Source organism: Elephas maximus, chromosome 4, assembly GCF_024166365.1.
Source record: "Elephas maximus indicus isolate mEleMax1 chromosome 4, mEleMax1 primary haplotype, whole genome shotgun sequence".
NCBI classification, from domain to species: domain Eukaryota; kingdom Metazoa; phylum Chordata; class Mammalia; order Proboscidea; family Elephantidae; genus Elephas; species Elephas maximus.
Window position 1 is genome coordinate 115,936,801 of NC_064822.1, and position 15,916 is coordinate 115,952,716.

Below are 15,916 nucleotides of genomic sequence, written 5' to 3' on the forward strand. Positions count from 1 at the left end.
AGATAGGAGTTGTTGCCAACCTCAGGGAAATCATGGGATCACATGAGAGTACTCAGACCTGCTGTCCACTGAGGAGGGGACTGCTCTCGCCAATGCGGCAAGGGCGGAAGACCCGGGGCAGACGCAGCCAGTGAACGTCACCATGTGGCAACTGCAGAAGGGGGAGAGCTGAGCCCTGCTTCATAAGTCTTCGCCTGATATTGGGAGAAAAAAGGAGAAACTGGTTAGCAATAGACAAGGGCAGCCAGTCTGTGTTTCTGCAAAGAAGGGGACACACCCGCATCCCAGGTCTACTTGGTCTTGATCTCCACTCCCTCACCTCACCTCCAGGGTCATCCTCTCTATCCTGTAAGCTTCCTTGCTTTGAGGACTCTGGACAGCCCAAGCCTGGGGATCTTCCCTTCTTGCAACTAGGGAACCTTAGTTCACCCAAACTCTCTCCCACTCTTAATATTATTAATTAATAAAACACTCATCAGTGGCATCATTCATTGTACTCTGGCTTCAGAGTCAGGTGCTTTACCCACATTGTCTCTAATCCTTACAATGGCTCTGCACAGCAGGTATTGGTTTTCCTATTTTTCAGAGGAGGAAACAGGCTCAGAAGTTAAGCTACTTGCCCAAGGTCCTGCAGGCAGGACTGCAGCCCAGGCCTGTCCAACTTGTAAACCTGGGCTCTTTCCTGGACATCATGATTCCTCACCAGGAGAGGTAATAATAAGGATTTGAGGAAGAATACGTGGTGGTAATAAGGCATAAGGAGGTCTGAGCTGGATGGTGGGACCCTCACCTATATATCAGAGATGCAAGCACCACAGCCATCAACACCAGCAAGATGCCCACAAACAGGGGAGCCTGCCCAAGTCCTGCCTCTTGACCTGTGAGCAGAATCCCAGGCATGGCTTCAGTCAGCATTTACTCCCTGCCAGCTGGCCTCTGCCCCCTCCCCTTCTTCATCCTAGCTCTTGTCCAAGTACCTACCAGGCATGACAAGCTGGGTGCTGACCATTGCCAGGCTATTGGCATCAGCCAAAGACACATTGAGGCAGTAGATCCCTGAGCCTCCCTTCAGAACCTGATGCAGAACCAGCTGGCAGGCTGGGCTAGGTGGCACAGGCTGGCACAGCCTCTGGGGAGGGGGCTGGCATCCTGGTGATGAGATGTCCATACAGGCTTCCTTGGGCAGCCTGGGAGAGGTGTCACATCAGGGGGTCTGGGAAGGGACACTGGGCACCAAAGAGCATGGCAGCAGTCAACCTAAGAATTCCCAGGGCAACCAATGGGATACTCACCCGCCTTGGCAGGACACAGTCAGTTCAAATGCATCCCCCTCACTGGAAGGCACAGCCTGCAGGATCTCGGCACTCTCGATACCCTCTGCAGAGTCGCAAGATTGAAAGGGTGGGACTCTTCCACCAGTCCTCTCCAAAGGCCCATAGACAGGAAAGCCCTAGGACTGCTATCCCAGTCCGATCCCAGTGCCTTCAAATAAGGACCTTGGTGTCTGGGTATTCTTCCTGTCCAGGTAAGTAACTCCTCCCAAGGCATGCTTCCATTGGCAGCCCATGCCTCCTCCCTCAGCCCACAAACTAGGCCAGACTCACGGACAATGTTCAGGGTGAGAGAAAATGAGCCGTATCGATACAAAATGCAGTCCATAGGGACTTGTTGCTTCACCAGGATTAAGGCAGCTGTGCCTTCCAGCAGGGGGCTCACGGAGCCTGGCAGGAGAGAAGGGGAGGATGCAAGGTCAAGAGACAGGTGACTGGCCGCCTGGAGGCAGAATCCTAGCAGGCATTCCACACCTCCCACCCCTTGTAGAGCCAGAGCTACTGGATCTAGGAGTCACTGACGTGGAATCCCAGGAATACCTGGGAAATTTCATTCTATAGATAAGAAGACTGAGAGCCAGAAAGAGAAAATGACTGCCCCAGAGCCACACAGCTAGTGACAGAACTGGTCTTTCTAAAATCCCCAAATGTTTGTCACACCCCACACTGTGCAAGGTCCTGTGCTAATATCGTCACTTATTAACTCATTTCAGTATTACAATCTTCCTTCTCCAGTGTTCCTACCACAGTTCCAGGCTGACTCACTTTAGGATGGGAATCCAGGAGTGGGAAATGGAAGGAAGAGGGTGTCAGAATCTGAGAAAGATTTCTGCGTATTTATGCTTGAACAGGAGATGAGATATAAATATTATGTAAATTATCATAATCTATTCCTTGGCCTTCCCAACATCCCTCAGGAATAGGAAAGAAACAAGCTTTCTCCCCATGGCCTAGGGGAAGACCTTGGTTTTCTGAACTCCAGATCCATTCTGTGCCATTTAGAGGGACTTGAGGGTTTCAGAGCCAGTGAGGACCGTGAGGGAAACCTAATGCTAAGCAGAGGATTGGGTGACACCCAGGTCATGTGTAAGACTTTCAGCTCTTTAGTGACAAATGCCCCACCTCAATAAACCTCCTTCCCACTGTCCTCTTACCTGTGATACCTTCTGTAGGCATGAATGGGCTGGCATCTGGACCCTCAGGCTCAGAACTGGCTACCTCTCCAGCTGTGACCTCCACCAACTCTATAGTTGTTACCTGTGCAGCTGTGGTTTCAGAGGGCTCTGCAGTTGACACCTCTGCAGGTGTGGTGTCTATGACCTCTGCAGTTGACACCTCTGCAGGTGTGGTACCTATGATCCCTGAGGTTGGCACCTGCCCAGGTGTAATACTGATGACCTCTGTGGTTGGCACTTGCACAGCTGTGGTTCCAGAGGGCTCTGTAGTAGGCACCTGACCAGGTGTAGTACCTGTAACTTCTGCAGTAGGCTCTTCCCCAGCTGTGGTGCCAGGGACCTCTGTAGTTGTTATGTGCCCATCTGTGGTGCCTGGAACTGGAGAAGAGCTACAGGAGGTAAGAGGAATGGCAGCCTGCAGCACCACCTGGGCAGTGACTGGGCCGACTTCCAGGTACGTGTGAGTGACCACAAGTGCCCGAGAGATCAGGGTCCCACTATTGTCTCCAAAGTCCCAGGTGTAGGAGAGGTCAGCCCCAGTCAAATAGCCACTGGGGTCATGCAGTTGGAGGGCAAAGGTCAGAGGTTGATTCCTCAGGAACTGCTTATTCCCTCCATCCAAGGCCTGCAGCTGGGATACGCTCACGGAGAAGGGCACCTGATCTGGAATGGGAGCCAGAAAAGGTGAGAACCAGGCCTGCGCAGCAGCTTCTTTCACAGCCACACCATCCATCCCCAACCTGACTGGTTGGCCTTTCACTGCCTCCAAGCCCCACGTTCCTCTCCCAGGTCTTCCCATTTCCAGCCCAGTCAAGCCTCCCTACTTTCTCCTGCCCCATGACTGGCCTTGCCCCTTCCTAAGGCCTTACCAGTGATGGTAAAGGATGAGTGGGAGTGGGCGAGGGGCACGTAGCTCTGGGACCCCCGGCGGTGGTAGACGGTCACTTCCATGGTATGTGTGCCCAGCACTGCCCTGCCTGTGCCAAGGCTCAGCCCAGACACTGGGCCCCCCAGAACTTGCCAGTATTGGCCTGAGGTTTTGGGGAGAAAAAGCAGGGATAGGAAAGGTTATTGGCCAGAGGAGAGTGAGGGGCAGAATTAGAGAAGGGACACTGGAGAAAGGAAGTCAGGAGGTGGGTTGAGGATGGTTACTTTAGAGGCTGTGATGTTGGGGACAAGGAAGAGGTCCTAAGGAGGGGTTCCATGGGGTGGTACTACAAATGGGGAAGGGCTCCCAGAAAGAACTATGATAGAGTTAGGGGGATAGATGCTAGGGAGGAGAAAGCAGCCAGGGAAGAAATAAAGCTTAGAGGAAACCAGAGGTTAAGGGGTGAGGTCAAAAATAAAGGCTATCAAGTAGGAAAAGGTGAATCCAAGATGGGAGACAGTCCAGAGAAGCGAGTCCCTCACCCCAGGTCTTCCAGACATAAACAAAGCTTCTCCTCTGAGACCATGGGCCAGATGGGCAGGGTCCACCATCAGGGAAGATGCAGGCATCATCAGGGTCCTGGGGATACACTGGTTGTCCTTCCCACACCTGGCTCCCTGAGAGGTAGAGACAGAGTAACCCTCAGACAATGGCATTCTTTTTTCTTTTTGGTTTATCTGTGTTTTCTAGTTCTACTATGGTACACATGTATTATACATATAATTCTCTGAGTTCACTGGGGATTCCAGGGAATGTGAACCCTAGAAATGAGGGCCTGAAATAGAGAGGTACTCACCATTGATGGTGGCATTGTTGGCCCAGATGACCTGGCCATCCAGCAGCACTCTTTGGCTTTCAGGGAAGTGCAGAGCAATAGAGAAGGAGGCATTTGCCCCAATCAGAGTGGGCCCATCATTACTGACCTTCAGGGACACCTGGCCACCTGAGTAGGGAGGCTCCATTAGCTGGGACTCTCAGCTGCCCCTCCCTGTACACCTTTCCCCTTCCTACCTTCCCAAGCTATATTCAATCCAGTTCTTGCTTCTCTTCCCATCCCACTCCCGCAATGCCCTCCCCACACAACTGCCAAATTCCTACCTCTCCAGCAGTCAGACCCCCGGACTTCTGTCCACTCTGGATATAGTTGTCTGTTCCAGGCTTTGTTTCTGACCTGCCTTGAGATACCAGGCCAGTCCTGGTCTCTGGGTCCTAAAAGGAGTGTACCATTAAGGATACCAGGTCCTCACTCAGCCCCCTCGCAGAGGATAACATTCTATCCCATGTCACTCCACTCATTCTCAAAAAGTGCATTTTAATTTACCGGGTACCTGCCATGTACCAGGCACTGTGCTAGGCAAAGAGAACTTAACAAATGAATAAGACTTGAGGCTGCAGCTTAATGAGGGAGGCACTGAAGGGATTTAAGGTGAAGTACAGGAAATAGACATATACGTAAATAGCTATATAATTCAAGGCACTGTTTAATATGTACCATAACAAACACCCATAAAATAGAATGAAATGACAGATAAACAGATTAATCTCCCTCTGGCAGATTTGGAAAGGCTTCAATGAGGAGTTGGCATTTGGGCTGTGGGATAGAGCATTCCAGCAGAAGGACCAGCAATGCGTAAACGCATGAAGGCATGGAAGCACATGGCATGTTAGGGGAACAGCAATGTGGCTGATGCACCACTGTGAGAGATGAGGTTAGAAGCCTGGTTGGGGGCTTAAGTGCCAGGCTAAGAACTTTGGTCTTTAACGTGTGGGCAAGATCACCTCAGAAGGCATTTCTTGTCTGTTTGTTTTTAATTGAGATATAATTCATCCATATGCTGTCATGGATTGAATTGTGTCCCCAAAAAATATGTGCCAACTTGGTTAGGCCATGGTTCCCAGTATTGTGTGGTTGTCCTCCATTTTGTGATTGTAATTTTATGTTGAGAGGATTAGGTGGGATTGTAACAGTATCCTTACTCAGGTCACCTCCCTGATCCAAGGTAAAGGGAGTTTCCCTCAGGTGTGGACTGCCCCACCTTTTATCTCTCAAGAGATAAAAGGGAAGGGAAGCAAGCAGAGAGTTGGGGACCTCATACCACCAAGAAAGCAGCACCAGGAGCAGAGCGTGTCCTGTCCTTTGGACACTGGGTCCCTGAGCCTGAGGAGCTCCTCCACCAGGTGAAGTTTGAGGACAAGGACCTTCCTCCAGAGCCCACAGAGAAAGCCTTCCTGTGGAGCCGATGCCCTGAATTTGGACTTGTAACCTACTAGACTGTGAGAAAATAAATTTCTCTTTGTTAAAGCCATCCACTTGTGGTCTTTCTGCTATGGCAGCACTAGATGACTAAGACATATGACATAAAAAATTCACCCTTCAGAAGGTTTTTGAACATGATCAGATTTGTGTTTTAAAGATCACTCTAGCAAGCAGTGAGCAGGATAAATCAGAATCAGGGGGAGGTTAGGGGTGGGGACAGAGCAGACAGAAAATTATTTTAACTGATCAAGAGAGAGGTCGGAAAAAAAAGGATCTAATGACCTCCACATGCCCTCACCCAGATCCAACAACCATCAACAGTTTGCTACATCTGATTTTTGCTTGTGTGCTTTTTTTGGCTAAAGTATTTAAAAGTAAATCCCAGGCATCTTGTTATTTTAAACCTACAGACTCAGTATGTACCTGTAAAAAATAACGAATGTTTTCTTGCATAAGCGTGATAACTAAATGAAATGATCAAGTGCAGTCCATATAAAATTGTCATGAATATTTTTAAAATGCCATTTTCTCATTTTTTAAATCAGAATCTGAAAAGTAAGCACAATCTTTTAAGAGCCTCAGGTGGGTGAGTATGAACAGAATGTTCCAAGAAAAGGATACATTGGAGAACATAATAAAAGAAAAGGACGTGGAGACTGTAGCACACATGAGGGAGGTCAGATGAAAGAGAACCTCCCAGAAGTGTATGAGCCTAGGGATCTAGAGAGAGAAATGGGGGCTGAAACATAATGTATACATTTCAGCATGGCAGAAACTATTCCCACCCCTTTTCTGCTGTGTACTGGAAACCTAGTTGATTCTTCTGGGAGAGGATCCAAAATTATCACATTGAACATCCCACCGCTACAGCAAGAGTCATGAGATGCCCCATTCTTTCTCCATTCCTAACCCTCTCTCCTTAGGGCAGCATGGGACATTCCAGACCCTCTCACCACATCTAACCCCACCCCTTGCTCCTGTCACGAGGCTTCAATCCTGGGAGAGCCCTTTCATGTGATGCTCAGCTGAGACCCCTCTGCCTGTCTCTCCCTGCCCCAGAACAAAAGGCCTGGACCGTGTTCACCCACTCCCATCCCAAGGGGGGAAGGTGATGCCACCTTAGCCTTCTTATCCAATACCACATTCTCTTACTCCCCACTTTAAATCTCCCGCCTCAAGTGCCTGAGACATTACCTAGAAGGTTCTCCCACCCATTTCACCCCCTTGGAGCTCTAGCTCATTGTCTGGGGGCCTCAGATCTAGGGCCACAAAGACCCACTATCTTTTGCCCAGCAAGCAGACGGGGTTGTTTTCAAGCTCAATCTCAAACCTCCATGTGGGGAAGGAGCTCAGGTGCCCATGTTCTCTCACTTAATCAGGTGGGTGGGAGAAACCTGAAGCAGTGCCCGGAAGAGCTGGTCTCTCCCATTAAAAAAAAAAAAAAAAGTTTTATTCGAGTCGATGCCATGTGTTACAGAGTAAGGAGCCCTGGTGGCACAGTGGTTAAAGCACTTGGCTACTAACCGAAAGGTCAGTAGTTCCAAGACACTAGCCACTCTGTGGGAGAAAGATGTGGCAGTCTGCTTCCCTAAAGATTTATAGCCTTGGAAACCCTATGAGGCGGTTGTATTCTGTCCTTGCAGGTTCACTATGAGTTGGGTTTAATAAATTAATTAATTTATTTTGGGAGAGGAGTTACAGAGTAGAAGTGCTCAATAAGATTTTCTTGGCTGCAATCTTTACAGAAACAACTTGCCAGATCTTTCTTCCGTGGCATCACTGGGTGGGTTCAAAACCACCAACTACCAATTACACATGGCAAAAAACCAGAGTAGGTGTCCATCCCTAAATTCACACCCGCCCATGTTGATGCTGCCCCACGCTCACCTTCTGTGGCCCCCACAGCCAGCAGAGCACCCATCACAGCCACATGGAGAAGGCATCTCTTGGGCACCAGATACATCCTGTCCTTCTCTCCAGCATTCCAAAGTGCCAGGGGGCTGAGGCAATCCCTTTATAAGAAAGGGGTGCTTATTTGCATAGCCCTTCCTCCTCTCAGCCGGGGAGGGACGAGGGAACTAGGGAGAGGCTGCATTGACTCGGGTTTCTGGCCCCTGGACACTCCCTTCCCATCTCCATATCCAATGAGTTTCTCCTTTCACTAGGTCTCTCTCATCTTGACACACTCCATCCCCCCCACCCCAGTTGACTGAAAGGCAGCTACATAAAAAATACCGAGCACACACAATTCATCATGGAAGAGTGAATTAATCAGTTGTTTGAGTCAAACCAGGAACCTCCTAAAAAGACAGAAAGAGACTTCGCATCCAAACACAGAGAGAGACAGTATCGGGGTAGGCTGAGGGCAGGAATTCCTTAGAATGACGGTGAGATTCCCAGCTTTCTGATTTTCCAAGGTAGCTCCTTGGGCCAAGTGGAATTTAATCTTAGGTCGAAATACATTATCCCCAGGGGTGATTAAGGAATCCCCACAGACTTGGGAAACAGGCAGAAAACTCGAGGCCAAATCAGGTACTTGGAAAAACGCCATCGGCAGCCCAAACAAGCCAGAAACTTAACGCCCTCGGAGTCGAACTTGCGAGGGGTGGGGTCACTTGCGGCCACGGGCTCCGGGCGCTCGGCTAGTCACCCCCGCTCTGACGTCCGCCAATAGGAAGGGCCGGGGGCGGAGCCAGTGAAACGCGGGAAGGAGGGGCGGGGCCTCTGGTGGCGGTCGGGAACTGGGGCGACGGCAACATTGTTTCAAGTTGGACAAATTGACAAGAGCTGGAGATACACTGCGTTCCATCCCGACCTGGGGCCGCGGTGCCCGGCGGTGTCTCTTCCTCTTCCGCCCTCCAGAGCCGGGGCCCGCCTTTTGCAGGGTTCCCAGGCCCCCGCTCCAAGGCCGGGCTGACCCGACTCTCTAGCGCTTCATGGAGAACTTCCAAAAGGTGGAAAAGATCGGCGAGGGCACGTACGGAGTTGTGTACAAAGCCAAAAACAAGGTGACGGGAGAAGTGGTGGCGCTTAAGAAAATCCGTTTGGACACGTGAGTGGCTTCTGTACCTGGGACTCCTAACTGAGGAGCTCTTTTGAGTGCCCCCCTCCGCAGGCGGGCAGTGGTCCAGAGACCGGAAGGTAGTAAGAAGGGACTTTTTTTGAAGTGGGAAGGTGGGTTGGGGGACCGACTAAAGAATTTCCCCAGGGAAAGTATAGTGTGCGTTAGAATCCACGGAAAACTTCCCCTCCAAACTGAGCCGGGTGATGCCCCCAAACGTGCAATGTGACAGACTCAAGATGAGGAAGGAGGCCTTGGGGCTGGGGTCCAGAACTCCCCTTAGAGTTGGTTTTCGGAAACTAGTGAAGAGCACCTTTCTGAATGAAGGGCCTTCCTCTCTGCCCCAACCCCACCCTCATCTTAGAATTCTTTACCTATTTCAAAGGAATGGCAGTTGAACTTCACTGGCCCCTCTGGGGAGGCTGGGTGCTACTCCCTCATTTTTTCTGTTACCTTCTCTCTGCTTCACCTTCACCAGGTGGCCTCACTTAAATACCTTTGGAAAAGAGGAAATGATAACCTTAATGTGTCCAAAAGCTAATCCCTGCTCCACCCAGGAATTAACTCCTTCAGCACTCTTTCTATTTTCTCACTGTCCTTGGGTCGTGCTTCCTTTGGGGGAAAGAAACGACTGGCCTGGGAGAAAAGGAGTATTTGTAACCAAATTCCCATCTCTGCTCTCCCAACCCCTCCAAGTGAAACAGAGGGTGTACCCAGTACTGCCATCCGAGAGATCTCTCTGCTTAAGGAGCTTAACCACCCTAATATTGTCAAGTAAGTATACCTGGGAAGTGGTCTGATAGCAAAGGGGTATGAGTTCTGTCTGTGTAGTCTGAGCATTTCTCTCTCACCTCCACTCCGGACCTCCCTTCCCTAGGCTGCTGGATGTCATCCACACAGAAAACAAACTCTACCTGGTTTTTGAGTTTCTGCACCAGGATCTCAAGAAATTCATGGATGCCTCTGCTCTCACTGGCATACCTCTTCCCCTCATCAAGGTAACACTTCTCATCAACTCCTCCCCAGGATGATCATGTCTTGGGGGGACCAGAGGTAGGCAATTCAGACTGAGTGATGATTTGTGATCTTGGTTCCCTTCCCAGCCCTCATCTTTCCCCCTACACACACACACCCACATACACACACCTTTTGTGGTTCTTTCTCTGCTCGTTATGTTCACTAACCCTAGGACTGGGCAGGAGAATCAAGCCCAAGTCCAGTGCTGTCCAGTCGATTCCGACTCATAGCGACCCTACAGGACAGAGTAGAACTGCCCAATAGAGTTTCCAAGGAGCGCCTGGCAGATTCCAACTGCCGAACCTTTGGTTAGCACCTGTAGCACTTAACCACTACACCACCAGGGTTTCCAGGAGGATCAAAGAAGTTAAAATTCTAGTGAGTCAACTTAGCAGCACAGGTGGGAGGTCAGAGGAAACTCTGGATGAATGAAATTTGAGGGCATTTGTCGGTTCCTTCAAAAAGCCTTTCCACCTGTTGCTTGGTGGGAGTAGTAGCCAGTGAGTCTGTTGTCTGTTTTAAGGCTGGATTCTTTACTCCTTGAGTAACTTTTAATCTTTTTACAAATGTTTATTCAATGTACTGAGTCCTTGGGTGCCACTGTATAGAGTTTGGCTACTTACGAAAAGGTTGGTGATTAGAATCACCCAAGACGTGCCTCAGAAGAAAGGCCTGGCAATCTACTTGCAAAAGATCATAGCCCTTGAAAACCCTATGTACAGTTCTACTCTGAAACACATGTGGTTGCCATGAGCTGGTATTGACTTCATGGCAACTGGTTTGGTTTTTGGTTTTATTCAATGCATATTTATTGAATGCCTTCAATGCAAAACTGAATAAAGCCTGGTCTTTATCTTCACTGGGCTTACACTCCAATGGGAGAAATAGTTTGCTACATGTAATTCTAACCCAAAGGTCCCTGGGTGGTGCAAATATTTGCACTCAGCTGGGAACCAAAAGGTTGGTGGTTCGAACCTACCCAGTGGCACCGAGAAATGGCCTAATGATCTGCTTCTATAAATGTTACAGCCAAGAAAACCCTATGGAGCAGTTCTACTCTGTAATAGATGGAGTCTCTCCAGAGTCAAAAACCAACAACACAACAAAAACAAAATCAACAAAAACATGTAATTCTAATCCAATAGAGTAAGAGCTTTGGGGGCACAGAGCCCTAATCTGCTCCCTGTGTTGGAGAAACTCAGTCCTCTCTCTCTCTCTCTCTCTCTCCCCTTTGTCAGAGCTATCTGTTCCAGCTGCTCCAGGGGCTAGCTTTCTGCCATTCTCATCGAGTTCTGCACCGAGACCTCAAACCACAGAATCTGCTTATCAACGCAGAGGGGGCCATCAAGTTAGCAGACTTTGGACTAGCCAGAGCGTTTGGAGTCCCTGTTCGTACTTACACCCATGAGGTGAGTCCCTCTATGCTTTTCTCTGAGCTCTGCAGAGGTGATAACAAGTGCATTCACAAAATTACTAAAAATATCTGGCCAGCTGTTTCTCTGTCTTAGTAGGTGGAAAGAATCTCTGATACCCTAAGAGATCTTAGAGAATGCACAGAATTCACTTGTGGGGCTTGTGGGGCCACCTGAGCTTAGATAATGCCAAATCAGGATAGCTGAATAACGGGACACCTTTAAAATCATGACTATTTGTCTTAGATTTTCCAGGAAAGTCTCACACTGGAGGTTCAGAAAATATGGTCTTTAGAGCCATGGATTGGAGTCCTGGTGGCGCAATGGTTAAGAGCTGGGCTGCTAATCAAAAGGTTGGCAGTGTAAATCCAGCAGCCGCTTCTTGGAAACTCTATGGGGCAGTTCTACTCTGTCCTAAAGGGTCTCTGTGAGTTGGAACTCACTCGACAGCACATGACCAAACAACAGTGCCAGGATAAGGCTCACTCTGGGCTAAGAAATCATCTGTAGTCATCTCAGTTAGGGGAAATCAGAGGGCGAGAAGGATGGAGGGAAGGAAGCTATGTATTAAGAGGCTGAGAGTTTTGGAGAGCAATGGGATGTAGGAATTTCCATGCCCTACAAACCATCCCTTCCCTCCCTACTCTTGTGCCCGCCAGGTGGTGACCCTGTGGTACCGTGCACCTGAAATCCTTCTGGGATGCAAATACTACTCCACAGCTGTGGATATCTGGAGCCTGGGCTGCATCTTTGCAGAGATGGTATGTAGGCATGCCCGGGTTCCACCCAGCCCACTCCTCCCCACATCTAAGAACAACAGAACTAACTGTTGATTCAGACTCATGGCCCTTCTGTCCCCCTTGGGGATCTCTCTAGAGTTGTACCAAGGACGAGGGGGTAGATAGGACTGTTGCCCCTGATGTCAACCACAATATTAGAATATCCCCAAACAGCCTCACCATCCAGTATGCATCTCTTATCCCCAAAATACGCTAAATCATTTCTGCAGCTATTTTAGCTTCAGTCTGCGTATATTTGGAAAAATGATTTCCATTTAGCACCTCCTTCGTTTGGCCTGTAGATCATGTTGTAGGGTGCAGAAATGTGGTGAAGCCAACTGTATTCACCTTATCCACACCCTTAATTTAAACTGCAGACTTAGCTCATGTGCCCCCTCAATCTCTGGCTTTTCAGACTGAAGAATCTGTGGGAGTGCCCAATCTCTTTAATACAACAGCAAAGTGAGCCGAATTTTCAAATCATATCAGCAATCTGTTTTATGGTCCTTTATCTGGGTTATAACTGGGGGCTTAGAGACTATTAGCATATATATACGTATATATATATATATTTTCCCCTAGTACATTACCTTACAATTGCCCATATTCCTCTCTCAATTCATCAAAAAATATTTGTTAAGCACCTAGTGTGTACCCAGCACCATGCTAGGTGCTGTGGGGAACACAGAAGAAATGGAAGACACAGTCTCTGCCCGCTGTGCTCCTATCTAGAAGTGGCTGCATCACAAGGAGGGGGGATGACCGCAGTGTCTACCCCACACCCCGTGAGTGGCTTGGGATCCCTTTGCTACGTGTCAGTGGCACCCCAGACATTCACCCCCTCCCAGCCCCATCCAGCTTTGGGGATCTGCAAAGCCATAGTTGGGGGAAGGAAGGAGGGGGTGAGGAGACAAATGAAGGGACTTCATTGTCTCAGGCTCTCTGTGACTGACCCCATGAAAGGCCTTGGGGAGGGGGGAGAGTCATGGGGCCCTGCTGACCTTCCACTGCCTGTGGGAACCTCTTTTCTATAGGGGGCAGTTTTGACTGACGTCAGTGTGGATCTTGGCCTCTCCTCTCCCTGTTCTCAGGTGACCCGCCGGGCCCTATTCCCTGGAGATTCTGAGATTGACCAACTTTTCCGGATCTTTAGAACTTTGGGGACCCCAGATGAGACAGTTTGGCCAGGAGTTACTTCTATGCCTGATTATAAGGCGAGTTTCCCCAAGTGGGCCCGGCAAGATTTTAGCAAAGTTGTGCCTCCCTTGGATGAAGATGGACGAAGCTTGTTATCGGTGAGAGTGGAGGGTGGGCACCTGCTTCCCCTCATTTTCTCCCCAACAGCGTAGTTTTTCCATTACGAAGGAAGGATGAGACCCTAGAGTCTGGATCTCAGTGTTCCTTAGCCCCTCTCTGTACCCTGAGAGGGTTTGGATGTGGGAGGAGGGAAATGGAAACTTTGCCTTGGGTAAAAAGAATTCTGGTTTCCTGATTTCTCTGAATCCTTACTGCCTACCTAAAAAAACCTAGTCCGCTATTATATCAACTGAAGTCAGTATACATCTGTCTTTCCTTCTTCCAGCAAATGCTGCACTACGACCCCAACAAGCGCATTTCAGCAAAGGCAGCTCTGGCTCACCCTTTCTTCCAGGATGTGACCAAGCCAGTACCCCACCTTCGACTCTGATGTCCTTCTTCCAGCCCCCACCCCCAGTTTCACCCCCTCCTCCAGTGTATGCCTGACTTGGGTTGGCTCTGGGCTATTTGGACTCAGGTGGGCCCTCTGATCTTGTCTGACTGCCTTAACACCCACCTTACCCTCTTGGCCAGCCAGCTCTGGGGACGCAGGGAGTGGAGGAGAAAGAGGGATGGAAATGAAAGGGAGTTTCAGTATTAGATGCACTTAAGCCAGCCTCTACAACCCTCTCCTCCTCTTCTTAGTCATTACTGAGGAGGGCCAGTTTACAAAAACAAAAAAGACTAACTCTTCTCCCTGAACTCCACATTGGGTTTGCCATCCCAGGCCATTTCTGAATGCCCTGTAATTGTTATTTTTTGTGTTTGGGGTGACAAGGCCCCCCAAGCCTCCTGCTGCCAATGCTTTTGTAAGGCCAACTGATAGCAGAGGGCTAAGTTGGAACTTTTGAAAACCAAGCAAAACAAAAACACAGAGAGGTGTCAGTTTTAAGGAATTAAGTTAAGAAATAGATCCAACCAGTTTATGCCCTAGTTTTAGTGTTTCACCTCACCTAACAGGCCGGGAGGCTCAAGATCCAACTCTGGTGGGGCTGCAGTAAAAATGACTGCTCCCAACCCCCTTGTCTGCCCCTCCTATGGCCAAGAGGAATGTGGGAGTTTCTAGGACAGGATTTGTATGGCATCCAGGCCTGTTGTTTAACTGAGGCCTTTATGAGGCCGGTGAGAGATGTTTGAATTTTTCTTTTAGGATTCTTAGTCCTTTGGTTGCCAGGGATCCCTGTTCCCATCTTCTTCTGAAAGCCACCCCCACTCCAGAAATGGAAGTTAGGATTTAGACATCATTTTGAGAATGTTGAGACTTTTTCAGGGCTGTGACTGAGCAGGGGCATTGGGAAAAGTATTTCTTTAAAAGAAGGATGAACAATTATATTTATATTTCAGGTTATAGTAGTTTTTAAAATCAGTGGGGGTTGGGGTAGGGAGATTTGTTGCCACACACACCTTGGGGTTTTGTAATGTAAATGTTTTTAAAAAAAAGTATTTTTTTCTTTTTATGATTTTGTCTCTTCCTCCACCCCTTATCCTTCAATGTTCTTGCAATTAACATTATTTGTAATTTAGTTTGTAATTCATTAAAAAAAAAAAATGTTCCTGGTTTTGTGTAGTTTCATCTCTTTCCTCAGCTACTTTTACTTATTTTACTGAAAGAAGAGTGTACCTGAGAGAATATAAATGTGTATGTGTGATAACTGATTTCAGATCCCTTGTTTCCTAATCTCTCTTTGTGCAGGGCTACCCACTCCACCCCATTCTGGGTTCTTTTGATACAGTTGGGATAGTAGTGAGAGTGGGCAAAGTATTTTCCTGCCCATTTACAGATGGGGAAACTGAAGCTCAGAGAGGCTAGGTAACTTTCCAGATCTCACAGGTATTAAGTAGAATAACCACAGTGGTGGGAAGAGCTCAGCTCTTTCTAATTTCAAAGCCTGTGTATTTCCCACTTCACTGTCTCCACGCACCTGCATCCTCCCAATACACACACACACACACACACACACACACACTCTCTCTCTCTCTCTCTCTCTGTCTCCATGGGAATTCACGTTAACACTGCATTTTCCAGAAAACTACCTGCTTTTCTTTTTCCTTGCACATCACAAACAGCAAAGTTTTCTAAAGATGTTTTTATTCACATCTACATACGATTCAGAAAACAATTGCTTATATGAAAAATTCTTGTAAAGGGGGTAAAGCGTCTCCAAGCTATCATTTCTCCTCGTTGCCATTGTCTCACCCCACCAAAAAACATCTGAGACCGCCCGCGGGTCACTCGAAAAACTCCTGTCCTCTGAGGCCCCACGAAAAGGAGGAAGCACTGACGTGAGGGTTACTTAAATTCCCAGGCTCCAGGTCCTTAAGAGAGGTATTTCCCTTAACACCCGCGAATTTGTCATAGAGGGCGGGGCACTAGAATCATCCCCCCGCCAAATCGGGGGGGAGGGGCGAAGGTCAGTACTGGCCTTCCTAGGGCTTCTCTCACCCCGCCTTGCTTGCCAGTCAACTCCACAATTGTCGCTGTACTGGTTAAAGGTTCACTTTGGCCCGCCTCCATCGCTCACCTGATTAGATGTTTATGAGTCAAAAGGCGGGGTCATGGGGTGTCGGGAGCTTGTTGGTTGATACATACGCCTGTCAGCGATGTACCGCCCCCGTCTCAAGGGGCTCACTCTTTAATGGCTCTTCAACTTGTCCATCTT

At 48.7% G+C, this 15,916-nt stretch overlaps 2 protein-coding genes across 5 annotated transcripts; one reads left to right on the forward strand and one right to left on the reverse strand.

Annotated features, from left to right (window-relative positions):
• Nucleotides 1-52: 52 nt before the first annotated feature.
• Nucleotides 53-7,655, reverse strand: PMEL (premelanosome protein). Of its 2 annotated transcripts, none has more exons than XM_049883504.1 (11): nt 7,579-7,655; nt 4,533-4,643; nt 4,231-4,377; nt 3,917-4,051; nt 3,376-3,537; nt 2,486-3,169; nt 1,605-1,721; nt 1,293-1,377; nt 982-1,187; nt 791-878; nt 53-194 (listed from the first exon to the last, which is right to left on the reverse strand). In XM_049883504.1, exons 1-11 carry the CDS (start codon nt 7,652-7,654, stop codon nt 53-55), a joined length of 1,953 nt encoding a protein of 650 aa, XP_049739461.1. In that variant the 5' UTR covers nt 7,655. The 2 variants fall into 2 exon arrangements, with proteins under 2 accessions (XP_049739461.1, XP_049739462.1); XM_049883505.1 differs by having other exon boundaries at nt 791-902.
• A 752-nt stretch (nt 7,656-8,407) lies between these two features.
• CDK2 (cyclin dependent kinase 2) lies at nt 8,408-14,807 on the forward strand. Of its 3 annotated transcripts, XM_049883506.1 has the most exons (8): nt 8,408-8,743; nt 9,449-9,526; nt 9,630-9,750; nt 11,008-11,178; nt 11,841-11,942; nt 12,602-12,745; nt 13,052-13,255; nt 13,543-14,807. In XM_049883506.1, the coding sequence occupies exons 1-8, from the start codon at nt 8,628-8,630 to the stop codon at nt 13,645-13,647; spliced, it is 1,041 nt and encodes a 346-aa protein (XP_049739463.1). In that variant the 5' UTR covers nt 8,408-8,627; the 3' UTR covers nt 13,648-14,807. The 3 variants fall into 3 exon arrangements, with proteins under 3 accessions (XP_049739463.1, XP_049739464.1, XP_049739465.1); XM_049883507.1 differs by lacking the exon at nt 12,602-12,745 and having other exon boundaries at nt 12,995-13,255; XM_049883508.1 differs by lacking the exon at nt 12,602-12,745.
• The last annotated feature ends 1,109 nt before the right edge of the window (nt 14,808-15,916 follow it).